Source organism: Thermothelomyces thermophilus, chromosome 2 (assembly GCF_000226095.1).
Source record: "Thermothelomyces thermophilus ATCC 42464 chromosome 2, complete sequence".
Lineage (NCBI taxonomy): Eukaryota > Fungi > Ascomycota > Sordariomycetes > Sordariales > Chaetomiaceae > Thermothelomyces > Thermothelomyces thermophilus.
In genome coordinates this window covers 2,212,622-2,228,983 of record NC_016473.1, presented here as the reverse complement: position 1 = coordinate 2,228,983, position 16,362 = coordinate 2,212,622, and the positions used below count along the sequence as shown (strand labels likewise).

Below are 16,362 nucleotides of genomic sequence, written 5' to 3'. Positions count from 1 at the left end.
GATTGCCGGATAGTATATCTAATAATATCCATGTCCTCGAGATAAACAGCCGTCAGATAAACCCCGGACCGCCCAGGCTTGCGGCCGAGCCACGCGAAAGGACGAACAGGATTGATGACGACGGTGTCATGGACGCCAATAACCAGGGAACGGCACGAGCACGACCACGTCGATGGGCAACCCCCCCGCCACGGCCGCGCTAATACGGGCGCCGGTGCAGGTGCGGGTGCGGGTCGCGATGCTACCGCTGTGAGAGCACAGCTCCGCCGGAAGCTGCGCGAAAGTGCGGTCTGGCGGGCGAGGACCCAGCGCGCGGAGCGGAGGGTTCGGGTGCTGGAGAGGCTGGAACGGAAAGGGGCAGGGATGTCTGCTGATGGCTGACCACTATCGTTCGTGGTTATCATGATGAGTTGGGGCTGGAGACAAACAATGATTATTTAGGCCCAAGGGCTTGTTCTTGTTGTCACGATTCACAGGGTGGGGGATGGGTTTTCATGTCAGGAAATTAGGTTCTGCAGAAATGGGGAATGCGCCCTGGTAAAGAGGTGCTGATCCGGACACTCCAAGCATTGGGAACACGGCGTGGAAGGTAGAGCATATAATATGTATAGATAGAGAACTGTGTATGGGTTGCGATAGCACTAAAGGGGAAGCGGCGCGGTTTCGTGTCCTGTCGAGGCTGGAGACAATGATAGGGAACGATCCACGCAAGCCCGGGGACGTGCGTGACCTGGGACATGGCCCCGGATCCAAACCATTCTATTCGTATCTGGTACACTGGTGATATGATACAAGTACATGACGCGAGCCCTATCTTGGCCTCTTTCCCTCTCCATCTCTTAGAACTTGATGCCCTTGATCCGCTTGGTGTACTTCCAGAGATGGCGGTACTTGGGGCCCTGGCGCTTGGCTTCCCAACCGCGGGCCTTGCGCGGCGGCTTGAGCGAGTAGACGCGCTTGTGCTTGAACTCGATGTCGGCGCCGGGGATGCCGTGGCGGGCCATGACGTCGGCCATGTTGTCGTCCCAGACGGTGCGGAACATGGTGAAGCCGACCGGGTTGAGGTTGAACTTGTCGCGGAAGCTCTTGAGGCTGAAGCCGTCGCGGCCCTGGCCGTCGTAGAGCTCCCGGAGCTTGGCCGTGTCGAGCGGCGCGTTGTCCTTGTGCTGCAGGACGAAGACGGCCAGGCGGTGGTAGGGCGCGCCCTTCTGGGCGGTGGGCGGCAGCCAGGGGACGGCGAGGGCGCCGGTCCCGGGAGCGGAGCCGGAGGAGGCCTCACTGCCTATCTGGCCCAGCGGGAGAGTCTCCTTGGTGGGGCTCCAGGTGATGTTGGTCGCCATGTAATGCAGGCGCTTCTTGAACGAGTCGGTCTCGGGATCCGGCACGTCGGCGTCCATGACGACGACGGAAAAGAGGCGCTCGCCCTTGTCGAAGACCTGCATGTGCAGCGTAGGGGGGTTCTCGGTGATGCGGCTGTCCATGATGGCGCCGGGGGGCGCCTTGTAGCCGCGGAAGGTCATCCTCACATCCATGACGGGCTCGAACTTGGGCAGGAGATCGGGCACGATGTGGAACTGCTCGATACGCTGGATAATAATCTTGCGCGCCATTGAGCACCATTTGCGATGGGCAAGGTAGCGATAGATGGGCTTGTTCATGTCACCTATGCGGAAAGGGACATTAGCGGGAGCCGACAGGACGCTCACGTTGTGGGGGGGAGTCTAGGGGCGGCAACAAAACATACCCTGGCCGTCCTCAAAGCGTCTCTTGACCATGGGGTCGTTGATGTCGGCCAGAATCTTGAGCTCCTCGACATATTTCCTGAGACTCTCCAGCCGCCTTTGCTTGTAGGCCTCCCCACCGCGGAACACGCTGGCATCGGTCGCCTCGAGCCGCTTGATCTTTGCCGTCTCGGCGATAATCTTGGCCACCTTCTCCTCGCGGTCCTGGGCCAGGATCTTGCGCGCTTCCTGGAAGCACTGATACGGCAGCTGCTCAAAGGGGATGTTGCTAGTCGTGGCGAGGGCAGCCCGCCTTCTCCTCGAACCTAGCTGGGGTGACATAAGCTGGGCCAGCTCCTCCTCGGTGCCCTGCTTGATTGTCGATGGGATGCGCGAGGGCTTCTTTTGGCCAAGCAGCGCTGCGTCGGCGGCGAGTTTCTGGGCATCCTGGACGGACTCGGCCGAGGTGCTCGTCGTCGTCGTCGTCGTCGTCGTCACCTCATCCTTTCGGCTGGGGGTCGACGAGAACTGGCGCAGGGCGATTATTGGTCGGGACGAACATGTCGCCGGGCGGCCGGTTGCCTGCTGCAACGACCGCACAATCGGCCGCACAACCTGTTGTGGCCTTGACATGGCGGCGGGCTGAGTGCAAGGAGGATCGGCGTCGCGTCGGCGTCGGCGTCGGCGGCGGCGGCGGCGTCGAATCTTGGGAGCAGGGCGCAGTCAATTGAGAGAGAACTTGGAAGGGAGCTGCGGGCCCCAGAAGCGCAGAAACGCGCCGGCCGACGAAAATTCGTGGACCCGTGCGCAGGGATATCGGCAAGCTCCGTGTTGGCGGCGTCTGTGCGCCGATAAGTTACTCCCAGATCTTTTTTCCGCGAAGCAATCCGATCCGCATCAGCAGCATCAGTAGCAGCAGCAGTGGACTCCTTCGGTAGCCGGGGGGACAACCGTGGAACTCGGGCAAACAAGACAGAAGCCAGACGCAAGACGCCGGTTGACGATAAACCCCCTTTTGTGCGGCTGAATACGACCGACTGCGATTGCTGCGCGACGCAACTGCGGCCATGGCCGGCAGGGGAATGAAGAGCCTCAGCGAGGCCATGCGAGGCCTGAGTCTCGCTGCACAGCCATGCAGGAGACTGCCGGTTCGTTTTTTTCCTTTCTTTCCTTTTCATTTCCTTCGAGTTTTAGCTGACGATTGGAACTAATGCGCTCCAGGTCCGGCAAGCTTCCGTGCCGTGCGGGAGGACCATGGCGACCGCAGTTGAATCACAGCCTGCTAATATTACACGTTCCGTCTCCGAGGCGTGGAATTCCTGTGCGTGCACTCCCTTTCGGCTTTCCAAAAGGCCCGTCTGTTAACACTCTTGTGCTTTGCACGCCGTTAACTTCGCGTCTACAGCAACCACCGTGCCGCTGACCATCTACTCCTTCCCTTCGCTCGAACCGCGCTCTCTCGAGTCTTGGTCCGCAAAGCATCTCCACCTCCCCCTGCGCCGCGATATCCTCCACTTGGCCGTGGTGTACGAAGGAGACAAGACACGGCAGGGAACGGCGTCGTCAAAGACCCGCTACGAGGTTCACGGCTCACACCGAAAGATGCGTCCGCAAAAAGGCAGCGGCCGCGCCCGTCTCGGCACCAAGCAGTCCCCATTGATGAAGGGCGGCGGCAAGACGTTCGGCCCCAAGCCGCGCGACTTTAGCACCAAGCTCAACCGCAAGGTGTACGACCTGGCCTGGCGCACCGCCCTTTCGTACCGGTACCGCCGCGGCGAGCTGATCGTGACCGAGGACGGGCTGGAGCTGCCGCTGCCCGAGGACTTCCTCCAGCTGGCCGACGCCGGCGTCATGGGCCGCGAGCTGGAGGACGGCTTCGTCCGCAGATACGTGGGCGAGCTGATGGCGTCGCTGCAGTGGGATAAGGCCCACGGCCGGACCACCTTCATCACCGGCGACAGGCGCCCGAACCTGTTCACGGGCATGGAGATTGCCGGCGAGAACGGCCGCGCCCTGGAGCTGGAGGATGTCGATGTCAAGGATCTGCTGGAGACGGGCAGGATCGTCATCGAAAGGACCGCGCTGAGGGAGATGATCAAGGAACACTCGAGCGATCTCGTGTCGCGCGTCGTCGTGAAAGGGCTGAATACCAAGCCAACATTGGGGCAAGTGCTTGTTCCGTAAAAACACTCGTGGCATGCCGAACGGGGAAGGGGAGTTTGGAAGGGGACCGGGGGGGGGGGAGGGGCGTTCCTGTACTATATATCTCTGCCTTTACAACGGCTAAGGGACCGTTTGGGTTGTACAGCAGCCGTAAAAATGTAACATTTCGCTTTCACGCCCATCTGTTTCCTCTTGTTGTCGTCTTGCCAACGGCCCTTGTTAAGTTTAAGCTAAGGAAACACTTCACGCCTCGGCCGTTTCAGGCTGCCCGGCCTTCCCAGGGCAATCATCAGCGCTTTCATAGCTTGGGATCGCGATAGGAATTACAGGGTTACAGGCACAACTCGCAAAAGTCAGCTCATCACTTACAAGTTCCCCGTACTGGCACTGCGAATAGCATAGTAGGCTGCCACCGTCGACTGCTTGCTTGATCCGGTGAATCATTTGGCCAAAGTGGGATGTGGGGCGATGCCCTGATGCCTCCTGCCCAAGCCCCCACCAAACGTTATTAGGATGGTAGCTGCGCACAGACCATCGTCTCAGGTTATATAATGGCCCAACCCTTCCTCGCTCTCTGCTTCTTCTCCTTCTTTCTTTTCCCATCCGAGTGCAGGGGTTTTACGTGTATCAGTGAGGATTCGTCCGAGATCACGTTTTTGCTAGTTGAAAACTACAACCTGACCGCTCCCAGTTGGCTTAGGCCGGCTGGGGAATTTTTGGAACATCATTCTCGCCAAGAGAAGATGCTTTGTTGTCTTTCATTGCCAACGCTTGCTGGTCTGTCTGGTCGAGCGTGGCGAGGAAGGGCCCGGGGCAAGATTGGGATTGGTTGGGAAAGAGAGGTCCGATTCAGGTTGATGGCAAAGGGCTTTCGGGAACGACTCGTGGCTTTGGTAGAGTGAGGTCGACGGGAAAGCACGCCAATTGGGACTGCACAAAGGGTTGCCCGATGACTCAAGCGGCTATGGTCATTCGATCGGCTCAGACGTGTCACACTTGCTTGAAAATGACCGTTCAGGAGTATTAGTATACGCGACAGAAGTCGCTTGGTGGCAAGTCGCCTGTCATTTCAAGTCGGTCCATCCGAAGTTTATTGCGCAAGCAGCCTCAAAGAGGCGCGCAACAGGTAGTTACTGTACCAGTCTTGATCGCCCAGTACCGATGTCTTTTGTATGTAACAATGTCTTATGCTCTGGTATGGAATTACTCCGTATCAGTATTCAACCTGCACAACCTGCAGAGACGATCCAGCCCACCGACCTGGAACGCCGGATCTGGGTTCAAAAAAAGAGACAGGCGAAACGCCCCACCATTGCCCTGTTGCCCGGGCCCGTCTGGGTCGTTGGCGCCTCAGAGAAGAATGGCCGATGTGTGAAACGCATTTACGGGCCAATGGCTCGTAACCTGATCTAGGAGAAAGTCTTACACTATAGTGGATGCGTTTCCAGAGTGATTTGAAGCCTCCCAAATTCCATTAGAGCGTTATCTCAACAGATGCGTCCTCTGGTTTACAGAGTATGCAGGCTCGTCCTCGGCGGACACCGGCCCGTAAAAGCAGAACTGCAGAGAACAGACCTGATATAGTTACCCGATTGGCTGCGACGCGAACAAAAGTGTTCGGGTGGGTCCGTGACTACGCAGAAGGCCCGGGTCTCGCACGGTGCTGCTCAGCTGCTCAGTCTGCGGAGGGAGAAGCACACCCGAGCTGTGTGAGCGACCCACCAGTGACCTGCAACCCAGCAACCTGAGAGAACGGGCGCCTCCTCTCCCCTGTTCTCACCTCCTCCATCATCGACAAACCTGCTCGCGCTCAACCAATTTCAATCGGCCAGCGCCATTACGCGGCCCGCGATCCGCGCCGACACCGATTCAGTCATCCCGAGACGGCCCATTTTATCGGTAGCAGCCTCTGGATTCGAATTTTTGTCGCCCGCCGACCGCTGGAGGAGCGTTGGTGAACTGGGAGGCTCGGTGATTGCCGTCGTCGCCATATTCGCGCGACTCGTCACGACCACCTCGTCACCCCTCCTGCCGCCCGCATCACTATTCATACACGTGCGTCAAAAAGCGAAACGACTGTGTCCTTCGACCGCCGTTTTGATTGCACGATCATCTACCCGCGACTCTCTCAGGCCGGCTTTCTTTGTCCAGGTCGCCACTTGGGACCAGAGCGATCTCTGTGCCAAGATCTTCGCATCCGCCGACCCGACATCACCGCATCCGCGCATCCTCGGTCCATCATGTCCTGTCACCCTCAGACACCGCAAAGTCCTTCCCAGTTCTCTCCTAACACGGGCGACCCGATGATGAGCATAAACGGCTCCGCTGCGTCGACGACGACCACGTTGCCAACCCCCGCCCATAGCGTCAACGGCAGCTCGATTCCTTCGGAAATGACACAAGATACCAGTGTGGGAGGGGATTCCCCGCATAAGCGCAAACGAGATGTCGATGACATGAGCGACAGAGCGCAGAAGAAAGTCCATGTCGAGAAACGCAATCTTGGTATCGACGACCTTCATTTGGACGTCGGCGAGAAATACCTTCTTTGCAGAACTCGTAAGGCTTCCCTTCTTCCTGCCCAGAGCAGTAGACCCCTGCCGCACACTCACAAGCGTTCCCACCCCGTCCCGTTTCATGGCGCTCGTGGCATGCTGTGCTACCTCCGGCCATGACTTTCTTTGGTGCCGTCAACACATCACTTGGTCTGTGTTTTTCTCTTCCTGAGAGAGACTTGTTAACGCGGTTGATCCTGCAGCGCACCCTCGGCCTCGGCCTGATGTGTCGGAAGATCTCTTTGAGATGTACGGCCTAACGGGTCTCGCTGCGGAGGTCGCCCGTGTGCTCCCCAACGGCGAAAAGAATGCGCTTAGGAAAACGTATAAAGGTCACATCAAGAGGCTTGGCGTTCAAGGCCACTTCGACGAAGTCAAGCAAGACCCGAACCGGGAGTACAGCCTGACGTACCTCATGAAGCTGCCTCAAGATGTCTGGGACTACCAGCACGTCCGAGGGCAGGATATCAAGGACGGTTTCAGCAGCGAGGTGCAACAGAAGTTGTTGAGGGCAATGACCATGGGCAAGGGAGTTGTGCCCAAATCTCAGTGGGACAGCTCCGTGCTGGGAGATCTCGCCCCCGGAAAGGCCGACAGGCAGTCGCTGTCGGCTAGACCGACGGCGCCAAATACGCCGGTTCCCTCGGCCGGTCTGCAAGGCGTGCCTCGACCCAAGGTGGGCACTCCACTTGCGCAGCCGCAGGACGCGGGCAGATCGATGCGAAACATCAAGAAACGAAGCTACGGTGACAGCAGCTTCGAAGGCTATGGCGAGGGCTATGGCGACGACGAGACCGCCGCCGAAACCGGTTATTCTACCGGAGAGGGCGACATGGCCTCCGGCCAGAAGCGGAGAAAAAAGGTGCTCATCAATGACTACGATCCGGTCTGATGAGAATAACCTTTGCTAATTTGAACACAGTCTCATTCAGGGGTCAACCCGTCGTCCTTCGCCAAGCAGACCCGGCAGCCTGCCTACGGTGCTGGCATCGCGGGTACCTAGGACGTAGCCGGTGCCAGGTCTTGCAGCCAGTCTGTTGAGCCGCGCCGCCCAAGAGGCAGACCTCGTGCTCAGGGCACTTGAAGAACAAAGCCCTCTGATCAGTGTTCAGGGTGATACCTGGTGACCCGGTTGACATGGGTATTCATCTCGCGGCTAACGCAGACGTACCTTTCTCGCTTTCTGTTCTGCGCGCTATCCAAGTCGAGAGAAAAAAGACAGCAACCGACACGAACAAAGACGGTCAGATATTTTGGGCTTGCATGTGCTGGCATCATGATGAGGACGGAAGATCAAAATGGCAGGGGAATTCAACGAAGGCTCATGTTAATGATATGCGCGGATGGAGAGGATGGTCTCTCTCTTGACATCATCACAATGGGCGACACGGTCCCCCATGCCGGCGCCGCCCAGAGGGCTATACAAGCAGCTGAGGCCGGCTTACCTTTGCATGTTTTTCTTTCACACAAAAACATTCAGCATGGCGTTGGGGGATTTTCTTTCTTCCTGGGCCCAAGAATGAGAGGGCGCCTACTAACATTGCTGGGAATGCCTTCTTTTTTCTGCATTTGCGCTGGCATCACGTCCCAGGATGGACTCGGCCTTGACGAGGTGAAAGGACATGGGTAGACGAAAAATGGTTCTTGTTACGGCAGGGTCATTGAAGAGGCGACGACAATGATGCGTGAATAGGGGAATGATATGGCGGATTGGGGACCGGACCGCCTTGCTACCTTGCTATCTGCCGGTATGGAGACGTCCTAGCAGCGCATTTCGCTGCGCTGAGATAGGCGGTAAATTCACGCAATACTATTGCAGCGAGCATTGTCTGATAGCTGGCTTCCAAGTGCTTTCTCTGAATGTTGCGTTGCGTACTGCTTTGCCACGAGAAAGGGGACGAAGTCCCCAGGATATTCGGGAAAAGGCGGCGACTTGAACCCCCTCTAACGGTTCAATGCCATGTCCACTCTCTGACCTCACCTTAGCGGGCCATTTTTTGCCATGAAAGCGAGTTCTCTCATCCAAGGCCCTGGGTGATACAAACAGCGCTCCGGTTTGTTGGTTAGGTAGGGCTAGCGAGTTGGATATTCATGATCACAAACGCCCCCTCTCCCTCATCCAGACTTGCCACACCAACCGCGCCCCAAACCCAACAAGCCTTCCTTCCAGTGATTCCATTCCGCCAGCCAGCCATGCCTAGACCTCCGAACCTGCCTGCCCCACCACAACTCTCCTCGATTCTTCCTCCCGAACCCAAGCGGCAATCCGCTCCCCAACGTCCCCCACTAGGGGCTCGTAATGACGCCCGGGCAAGAAGAGGCCGCAGTGCGCGCCCACCTCGTCGACGCCCTCCATGTACACCTCCACCCAGGTCGGGTCGACGGTGCCGTCTGACGACTTGGGCGGGAGCATGCAAAATTTCCTGCGACGGGGTGGTTTCTCCTTGCCCGTCCGTTCCTCTACCTTGGTTCCTTCCCCCTGCTCTTCGTCCTTGGTGGATGGCGACTTGCAAAGCAGTTTCGCTTGTTCCTTTTCCATCTTCTTGGCCTCCTTGAGGGCCTTGCGCTGCCGCTTGTCGAGCGCCTTCTGGCGTACCTCGAGGGCCCTGTCGCGCTTCTTAACGGCCTGGGCGTAGGCTTTTAGCGCGGCTTTGTAGGCCTTTTCAGCTCGCTTGCGGGACTCCTTGTCGGGAAGGGCGTCTAGACTAGGCACTTCTGGTGGGGAGGGAACCGCGGGGATAGGGGAGAACGTTGTGTCTCCGCCGATGGGCTCGTCTTCCACCGAAAGGAGGTTGTCGTCTTTGGCGTCGGAGGCTTTCCCTCCTTCTTGTGTTTCTTTCTCGTGTCGGGAGGGCGGTCTGGAGATCTCAGAGCTCGCAAGAGACTTACTCCCAGGCTCGTGAACTGGCCCGGATTCAGGCTCCGGCATGGGATCGAGAACTCGAAGGCTATCGCTCCCAGATCCGTCGCTATATTCCTCGATCGATATTCTCGGAGGCTTAACATCAACATCTTCGGATAATATCTGTTGGTCCGAGGCTAGCGAGCCGGCGTCCCGCAATGAAGGCCGCCTTACCTCGCATCCATCTGGTCTCCTCGGTGAACCACACGGCGAGGGCGTCCTCGACTTTTTGATCATTCCGGTCGAGACAGTGTAGTAATTAGCGAAGCGGACGCGCACGGCACCGGGCTGGTTCCAGTTATCGACATCCTCCAGTGCCCTGAGCCTGTTGTACCTTGACTTCAGCCCGGCAAAGTCGGCTAGACATGCGGCAAATTCAAGGTGAGACATGATGTGATTGGCGGCGGCATACGCTAGGTTTTCCTCCTTGTGTTTGGCTGCAAAGTGGATGATATTCTTGAACCATCCGCGGTCCACGAACGCAACGTCATTGGGAAATGGTGGGTTGAAGTACGGGTCCTGGGGAGCAGGCGATGAGCCAAAATGGGGTGAAGACGCCTCGTCCGAGGGCAGCATCTCGGAACAGGAAGAGGGTCTAGTAGAGGGTGTCTGAGATTGGCTGGCCTCTGCGTGCTCACTCTGCGAGTCCTCACATATCAACGGCGGGCTTTGGGCGGGCCGAAAGAGGCTGGCAATGCCGGAAACCACAACGCCCGGGTGAAGTCCAAGTAGTGGAGCGTCGAGAGAAACGGTGCCCAGGATACGGTGGCGGAAGGGGGTTGATGCGTCCCATGGGCTCTGGCTCGGCTGGGAGCAAGCCAACGTCAGCCCGTCGAGCCGCCTAACTAGATAAATAGGTGGTTTGGTTTTTGGGAACATACCAGCAGAACTACATCTGCAGCCAGCAGGCCGCCCATAGAGTGGCCCACCAGGACCACGTCGGTCGTGGGCGATTCATGGGGCGCCAACCACTTGCTAAAGTTCTCGCAGGCGACGTCGATCGACTTGTACGTCTTGTACCGGGGGTAGATCTTGGTATGGATCACATGAGTCTCACCGAGAAGGGTCTTTAGAAAGTTGTGCACATGGGCTGGGAACGAGCGGAAGGAAGAGTCGTTGCCCATAAAGCCGTGGATGTAGACAACAAGGAGTTTCCGTTTTCGGATGTGGCCCTCGGTTTCCTCAGCCGAGGGTACCAGCGACTGGGCTGACGACGTTCTGGGGTCGCGTCTATCCCATTGCGAGCTGCCGTATAGGTTGCTGACACCGCCCTCTGGTTGGTTGGACAGCCTTAAGGAGCTGAGCGATGTTGGGAACAGATAAGGAGGATGCGGAATGTCGAGAGACGATGATTCCCGGGCCGGGGTCGGTGCCCGCCGCATGACGTCAGCAAGCTATCTGCAACGGCCTCAAGGGTTTAAAATGTGATGTGTGGTGATGGAGCAGTTCGGCGGTCATTGTCATCGTTATTTCATGGAAAAGGCAAATCGGAGGGCGAGCATTTGTTCGGCGTCACAGGTTCCATGCTGGAGTGCTGTGTCGGGACCCGGCCCCAGATGGGCAGCGGAGTGTTTGTGGAGGTTCTTTTGTTGTGGCCATTCAGTGTAGGCCCTGGGAGTTCCACGTCCAGTTGAAAGAACACGGAAGGCGCAGTTGTGTAGTTAGTTGTACACTACGCTAACCAAGGCTTGGCCCACTTCCCGCCCGGCGGGGCTCAGGCACACAGCCAGGAACAGTAACGGCGCTGATCAATTTTACGGTATTACGTACTGCGTATGCGACCAAACGTCCTGCATCCTCGCGTAGCCAGGCACGACGCGTGTTTGGACCACATCAACGGCAACCTGCAGAGCACCAAATAGACAATAAATTTCAAGATGTCGCGCACAAAGCATATCCAAGAAACTTCACCGACGCCCAGCCGCTCCCCTTGGAAGCAGATAATGAAGGCCCTAGTATATTACCATCGAGTAGTGTACGGATCGCTAGCGGGCGATGATAACATGTCTGGGTGAGTCTCCCACCCAGAATTACAAACGAGCCCACATCTCGAATCGCGAAACGCTAGCGGGAGAACAACGACGTCTGGACTTTCTTCCTTCGTCACATCTCGTCTCTGGACTCGATATTTGCTAGCCTAGTGTAATGTTTTTTCTTTCTTGCATTTTTAAGGTAATTGAGTGCCGTTGTGCCTTGCTTCTTTTGTCGTGTAAGACTTGGAACGCTGATCAAGTACACATACGGACCCGTAGACGTTCTGGTCTCTCAACGGCACGGCAAGAGAGGCTGCGATTCGGTAAATCTCGTGTTTTCTTGTGCAGATTTCAAGCGGGCAAGGATCCGACAGGTGGGGAGGAAAAGCCCTTGCCTCCATCACGCCAAACGAAGGTTCGAGGCGTCGACCAATTGGGGCAGTGGGTGTCCGCATTGCTGCATCGACTGGCGGGCAGGATCGGCCAATGGGGGGGCTTGACAGTGGGCAGCGTGCAAGGGGAAAAGCCGGCCACGCAAGGAAGCGAGATTGGCATCGCAAGCTCAGGCCGATGTCCACGACGACTGCGGAGCCCAGTCCGTTCTGTCTCGACACTCCTCGGCCGGCAATTTCGATTAAAATAGATCGGTGGTCGCCGGAAGGAGGCTGCGAGAATATCCACGCGACGGCGCCCTTCCAACGTTGTTCTTCTTTTTCCTTTGGCTTCTTTCGCTTGGTCGTCAGGCGTGCCGGTTGCGAGCTTGACCTCCCTCCTGCATCGCTGGACATGTGGAGCGGGTGAGTTCAAAGTGGGCAACTGCTCCCAGTGCCTTCCGGGTTTTCTTATGAATACCCAAGATTATTAACGACGTGGTTTATTTTTGTTCCCCCTTTTTTCCGTTCCAAGGGACGGTTCAAGTTGACGCCCCAGTTTTCCATCCGAGGAGACGAGACAGGTTGAAAATGCTGGGACGGTTGCGACCATGACGAGCCGACTGCACTGGATCACGCGCACAGCCAGCCTCGAGTTTACGAGCTTCCATCCACTCAGCCCATCCGCTGAACCATCGAATACGGGGTCAGGCTGCTAGCCTGCGATTCGTTGCCCACCCCCCAAAACGTTCGTTTCTTTTTTTCTGGGGGGCAGTTCTTGCCCACATTCGTTCACACACAGCCACGCAACGCAGGCGCCATGACCAACCAAGGCGATCCCAGCGGGCCTTCACTCTTTCAGGCCCGCGGCACTCGCCACGACCACGACCACCACCATCACCACCACCACAACCACAATCACAACCATAACCACCAGCATCTGCATCTTCACCAACACCGTCGTTTGCAGTCCGCCGAGGTCGACCCCACCTCAACATACATTCGTTCACCTCCTAGCGAGAAGTTGCATGGCCGTCACGTCGTCGTCGTCCAAACTGTGTCTGTCGTTCAATTTATCGATGCCACGGGCGCCGTCACAAGCGTCGAGACCCTGACCCCGGATCCCGTCGAGTCGTCCAACCCTGTTTTTCCGGCAGCAGTCACTTCCTTCTCGAGCGAGGTTGGTGACGCGTTGCCCAGCGTGTCTCTCACTGATTTGCTCCCCGACCTGACCGATGGCGCGCCGTCGAAGACTTCATCTTCGTTGCTCGCGTCCTCAGAGACGCTAACGTCCACTCCTTTAACTACCTCTTCTGCCTTCCCCACGTTATCGGTAACTTCCAACTCTTCGTCTAGTACGTCCGGTTACGCCCATGCCTTCTTTCCTGCCACGCTGACCTTTTTTTTTTTTTGGTAGCTCACGTGTCGTCGCTCTTTGGCAATCACACGACCAACTTATATTCGAATTCTTCGCGGACCTCATCCGCTCTCCGTTCTGTTTTTGCTTCTACCACGACCAGGAGCAGCAGCTCTCTATGGACTTCCACGACCAGCGTCACTGCCGCCACTATTGAAGTCGGTGAAGCAGGGGCTGACTCGAACACGGGCGGGGAAAGTTCGGTCGCCGCTCCAGCTCCCACGGACCCAACTTCCGAGTCTCATTCCTCTGGGCTCGCCCCGGAAACTCGAAACGCCGTGGTTGGAGGGGTTGTCGGCAGTGTTGCTGGAATCGCCCTCATTGTCATTGCACTCTTGTTTCTGTTGAAGTGGAGGAAACGGCGCGGCCAGGGCATCATGCTGCTGGGCGATGGGGACAACAACGCCCGGGGCAGGGGCTTTTCATCGCCGGAACCTGCCAGTCCCAGTGGCGGGAAGAGCATGGTGCAGCGGGCAGGTGCATTCTCGATACCGTCCGCCCTCGCAAGGTTGAGCGGCAAACGAGCGATCGAGGAACCCTCCGCTGGACCGTCCCCGCAAGAGAAGGGATTCTACAGGGTATCAGGAAGAAAGCTGATTTCGGTCCTCGAATCCGGCGGTGACGGCTACAGCGATCCCCACGATAGCAACGGCAGCGGCTCGTCGCACTACCGAGACTCACAGGGGGGACTCTTGGATAGCTCCAATCCCTTCCAGCTCGGATCGCCGATGCGGCCGGTTAGTGGCGTTCCCATCTTTCGCGATGGTGCGCAACGCACCCCCGTTCACGAACAGGGACCTCTCCGGCCAGGTCATCGCCCGTCGGTCTTCCCAAGGACGTCATCAACATCGGATTCTCCCGGCCGAGGATTTGCGTTTCGAGACGGGTCTCGAGGTTCCGGATTTAGGTTCACCGAAGACGCGTGACGGCGTTCTTCTGGACCGACTACTAGTTCACATTGCACATGCCGCATCACTTATTCAATTAATGTCTGGAACAACGGCGTCAGGGCGAAAAAGAGGAAAGCGGGGGGTGGGGGTACGAATACGTGGCTGTTGTGTAGGTCTCGACTGATGGCCACCATATAGCCCTGGCACGATTTTTGCACGCACTTACTTTACCCCTGTCTTTTTTGGCCTTACCATATGCACCATATTTGTCAGTTCAGGACGCAGATAGATGTAGATACAGATACAGGGCCGGCCAGCGTTCACCTTTTCTCCTGCTTTCTGGGGGTGGGACATTGAGGCATCTTGTGCGGCCGGCAGGCTTTGGCGTCGGAGTTGTTTTTAATCCCCCTTCGTTGTACATATTGCATGAGGAGCAACCGTCAACTTCAAATATACCTACCTGATGGGCATAGAGTGTTGCGAAGACGGTCAAAGGGAGGGTTGTTTGCGTCGTCATATTCTCTTGTTAGGCGTTGTATCCTGCCCGTAGGTTTCTTCCTGGGCCGATCCTGATCGCAGTTGGAAGACGTTGACCGCAAGTCCAGGAAGACTTCTAGGGTCAGCCGTGCCGTGACAATCAGAGATGAGAGTGGCTACGGTTGGTTGCCGTGTCGTCCCAAGTCTCGCCTTGGAATATTGTCCGTCTCCATTACTCATTTACCTCGCTTTGCATCATGGCTTAGGCAAGAGATCCGCGAGCAGGAGGTGCCGTAGTCGGCTCCGTTTCCTCGGGCTTATTGACGGGAAGAGAAACGATCTCTCGACCAGCATCGGCCAAAGGAAGACAGGAGCAACACTATATTTAGACTGAGGTCTGTATATAGCATATCGATTGAACATGGGCTGCGCACCTCTTGGTGTGCCTGGCCTGATACAGGGTGCGCTCCTCCGGTTTCCCGGATTCGTACATTCCGGTCCATTGCGTATAGAACGTATGGGGAGCCCCTTTGCATCCAGACACCAAAGTAACCAGGGGTGTTGATGGTTGTAAGTATCACCTCCAGTTCAATATATATGTATGTATGTAAATAGGTATATAGGCAGTCCGATATACTCCGTATATAGGCAGCTAAAAGAGGAGAAGGGTATATAGACTTCAATAGAGCCCTGCATACCTGAATAAACACAAACTTCGGTTTAAAGATATACACTACACGTAACAGAAGGAGTAGCAAAAAGGGAGCTTGAACCCTACCCGACTTGAACGGATAACCTTTCGATCTGGAGTCGAACGCGCTACCGATTGCGCCAAGGATCCGTGCATCTTGATATTGATACTGTGACGAGGGTTTTCCATTGTTATCTCGGAGATTTAGGCCAGGAGGCGAGTTTCTTTCTGGGATACTCCTCCAGTTGTGTAAGCTCTGCGGTTCTGAGATGGCGCGGCCTGTAATCCAGGAGGAGCACCCAAGAGGAATGTGATTTAGAGACTTGATTGTCCTTGACTAAATCCTCGACCCCGAAACCTACTATGGCTTTTATATCAGCTCGAGTACTATATGTTGGCACTGTCTAGACGCCTGCCTACCTTGGACGTTTAGAAGGTACCTGATGTACTATGTATGGAATACATGCCTGTACTGCTGTACAGTATACGCAATGTCTTCATATATCCTACTCCGATGTCTTTTTTTCGTCTACGACGCTCCAGTCCGCTAACGAGTTGTATGCTTGTCTCTCATACGACGCGGCTTTTTGGTGTTGCGCGTCTCATCGCAGCAGCCGATGCTCGCGGACACGAGCAATTGATGGGGCAAAGAAAATGCTTTGTAACATCAAACAGTTGACATGTAACTAATCCGTACATACGTTCCGTACCACTTGTATAGTAATCATCGGTAGGTTCCGAGCCTTGTCGTGGTGGGAACTGAGAAATGCAGGGAAAAAAAAAAAAGAAAAGAAAAAGAAAACGGAGAGGTGGATCTGACGTGCTCAATGATACGATCGATATGGGAAATCAGGAGGTTGCAGGGCTGGCAAGACTGGGGCCTCAATTAGGAAGGGGCACACCGTAGTTTAGAGATTCACTCCAAGAGGCTCACAGGAAAGAGTCCATCGCGGGCCAGGCACCTCCGGCTGTCGACGAGCACAACGAAAACTTCAGGACACAGTCCGTACACTGGACAGCAATTAGTAAATCTCGACGAAGATGTCAAAGCGGACCAAGGTGTGGGTCTGGGGTGCCCTGTCCGTTTCAGGGTCGTCTCACAAATGAACCCGTGCACCATCAACCGCCCGTGATGGCCGGGAAGGGTTCGCGCCTCAATACGGAGTAACCCGCATACTACGCGTGGTTCGATCCATCTCAAC

At 56.4% G+C, this 16,362-nt stretch overlaps 5 protein-coding genes and 1 non-coding gene across 6 annotated transcripts; 3 read left to right on the top strand and 3 right to left on the bottom strand.

Annotated features, from left to right (window-relative positions):
* Nucleotides 1-739: 739 nt before the first annotated feature.
* MYCTH_2090388 (uncharacterized protein) lies at nucleotides 740-2,423 on the bottom strand. Its single transcript, XM_003661540.1, has 2 exons — nucleotides 1,745-2,423; nucleotides 740-1,663 (listed from the first exon to the last, which is right to left on the bottom strand). Exons 1-2 carry the CDS (start codon nucleotides 2,352-2,354, stop codon nucleotides 840-842), a joined length of 1,434 nt encoding a protein of 477 aa, XP_003661588.1. The 5' UTR covers nucleotides 2,355-2,423; the 3' UTR covers nucleotides 740-839.
* A 365-nt stretch (nucleotides 2,424-2,788) lies between these two features.
* Nucleotides 2,789-3,905, top strand: MYCTH_2059227 (uncharacterized protein; the record flags this gene model as incomplete). The annotated part of the gene is made up of 3 exons (XM_003661539.1): nucleotides 2,789-2,869; nucleotides 2,943-3,042; nucleotides 3,127-3,905. 3 exons carry the CDS (start codon nucleotides 2,789-2,791, stop codon nucleotides 3,903-3,905), a joined length of 960 nt encoding a protein of 319 aa, XP_003661587.1.
* Nucleotides 3,906-6,514: 2,609 nt separating this feature from the next.
* Nucleotides 6,515-7,523, top strand: MYCTH_2301145 (uncharacterized protein). Its single transcript, XM_003661538.1, has one exon. It carries the CDS (start codon nucleotides 6,687-6,689, stop codon nucleotides 7,329-7,331), a length of 645 nt encoding a protein of 214 aa, XP_003661586.1. The 5' UTR covers nucleotides 6,515-6,686; the 3' UTR covers nucleotides 7,332-7,523.
* An 829-nt stretch (nucleotides 7,524-8,352) lies between these two features.
* On the bottom strand, nucleotides 8,353-10,996 carry MYCTH_2301141 (uncharacterized protein). The gene is made up of 2 exons (XM_003661537.1): nucleotides 10,223-10,996; nucleotides 8,353-10,148 (listed from the first exon to the last, which is right to left on the bottom strand). The coding sequence occupies exons 1-2, from the start codon at nucleotides 10,721-10,723 to the stop codon at nucleotides 8,637-8,639; spliced, it is 2,013 nt and encodes a 670-aa protein (XP_003661585.1). The 5' UTR covers nucleotides 10,724-10,996; the 3' UTR covers nucleotides 8,353-8,636.
* A 1,376-nt stretch (nucleotides 10,997-12,372) lies between these two features.
* On the top strand, nucleotides 12,373-14,965 carry MYCTH_2314597 (uncharacterized protein). Its single transcript, XM_003661536.1, has 2 exons — nucleotides 12,373-13,040; nucleotides 13,103-14,965. The coding sequence occupies exons 1-2, from the start codon at nucleotides 12,506-12,508 to the stop codon at nucleotides 14,026-14,028; spliced, it is 1,461 nt and encodes a 486-aa protein (XP_003661584.1). The 5' UTR covers nucleotides 12,373-12,505; the 3' UTR covers nucleotides 14,029-14,965.
* A 272-nt stretch (nucleotides 14,966-15,237) lies between these two features.
* Nucleotides 15,238-15,310, bottom strand: MYCTH_t59. The gene has a single exon. It is a non-coding gene; the product is annotated as a tRNA-Trp (tRNA).
* Nucleotides 15,311-16,362: the final 1,052 nt, after the last annotated feature.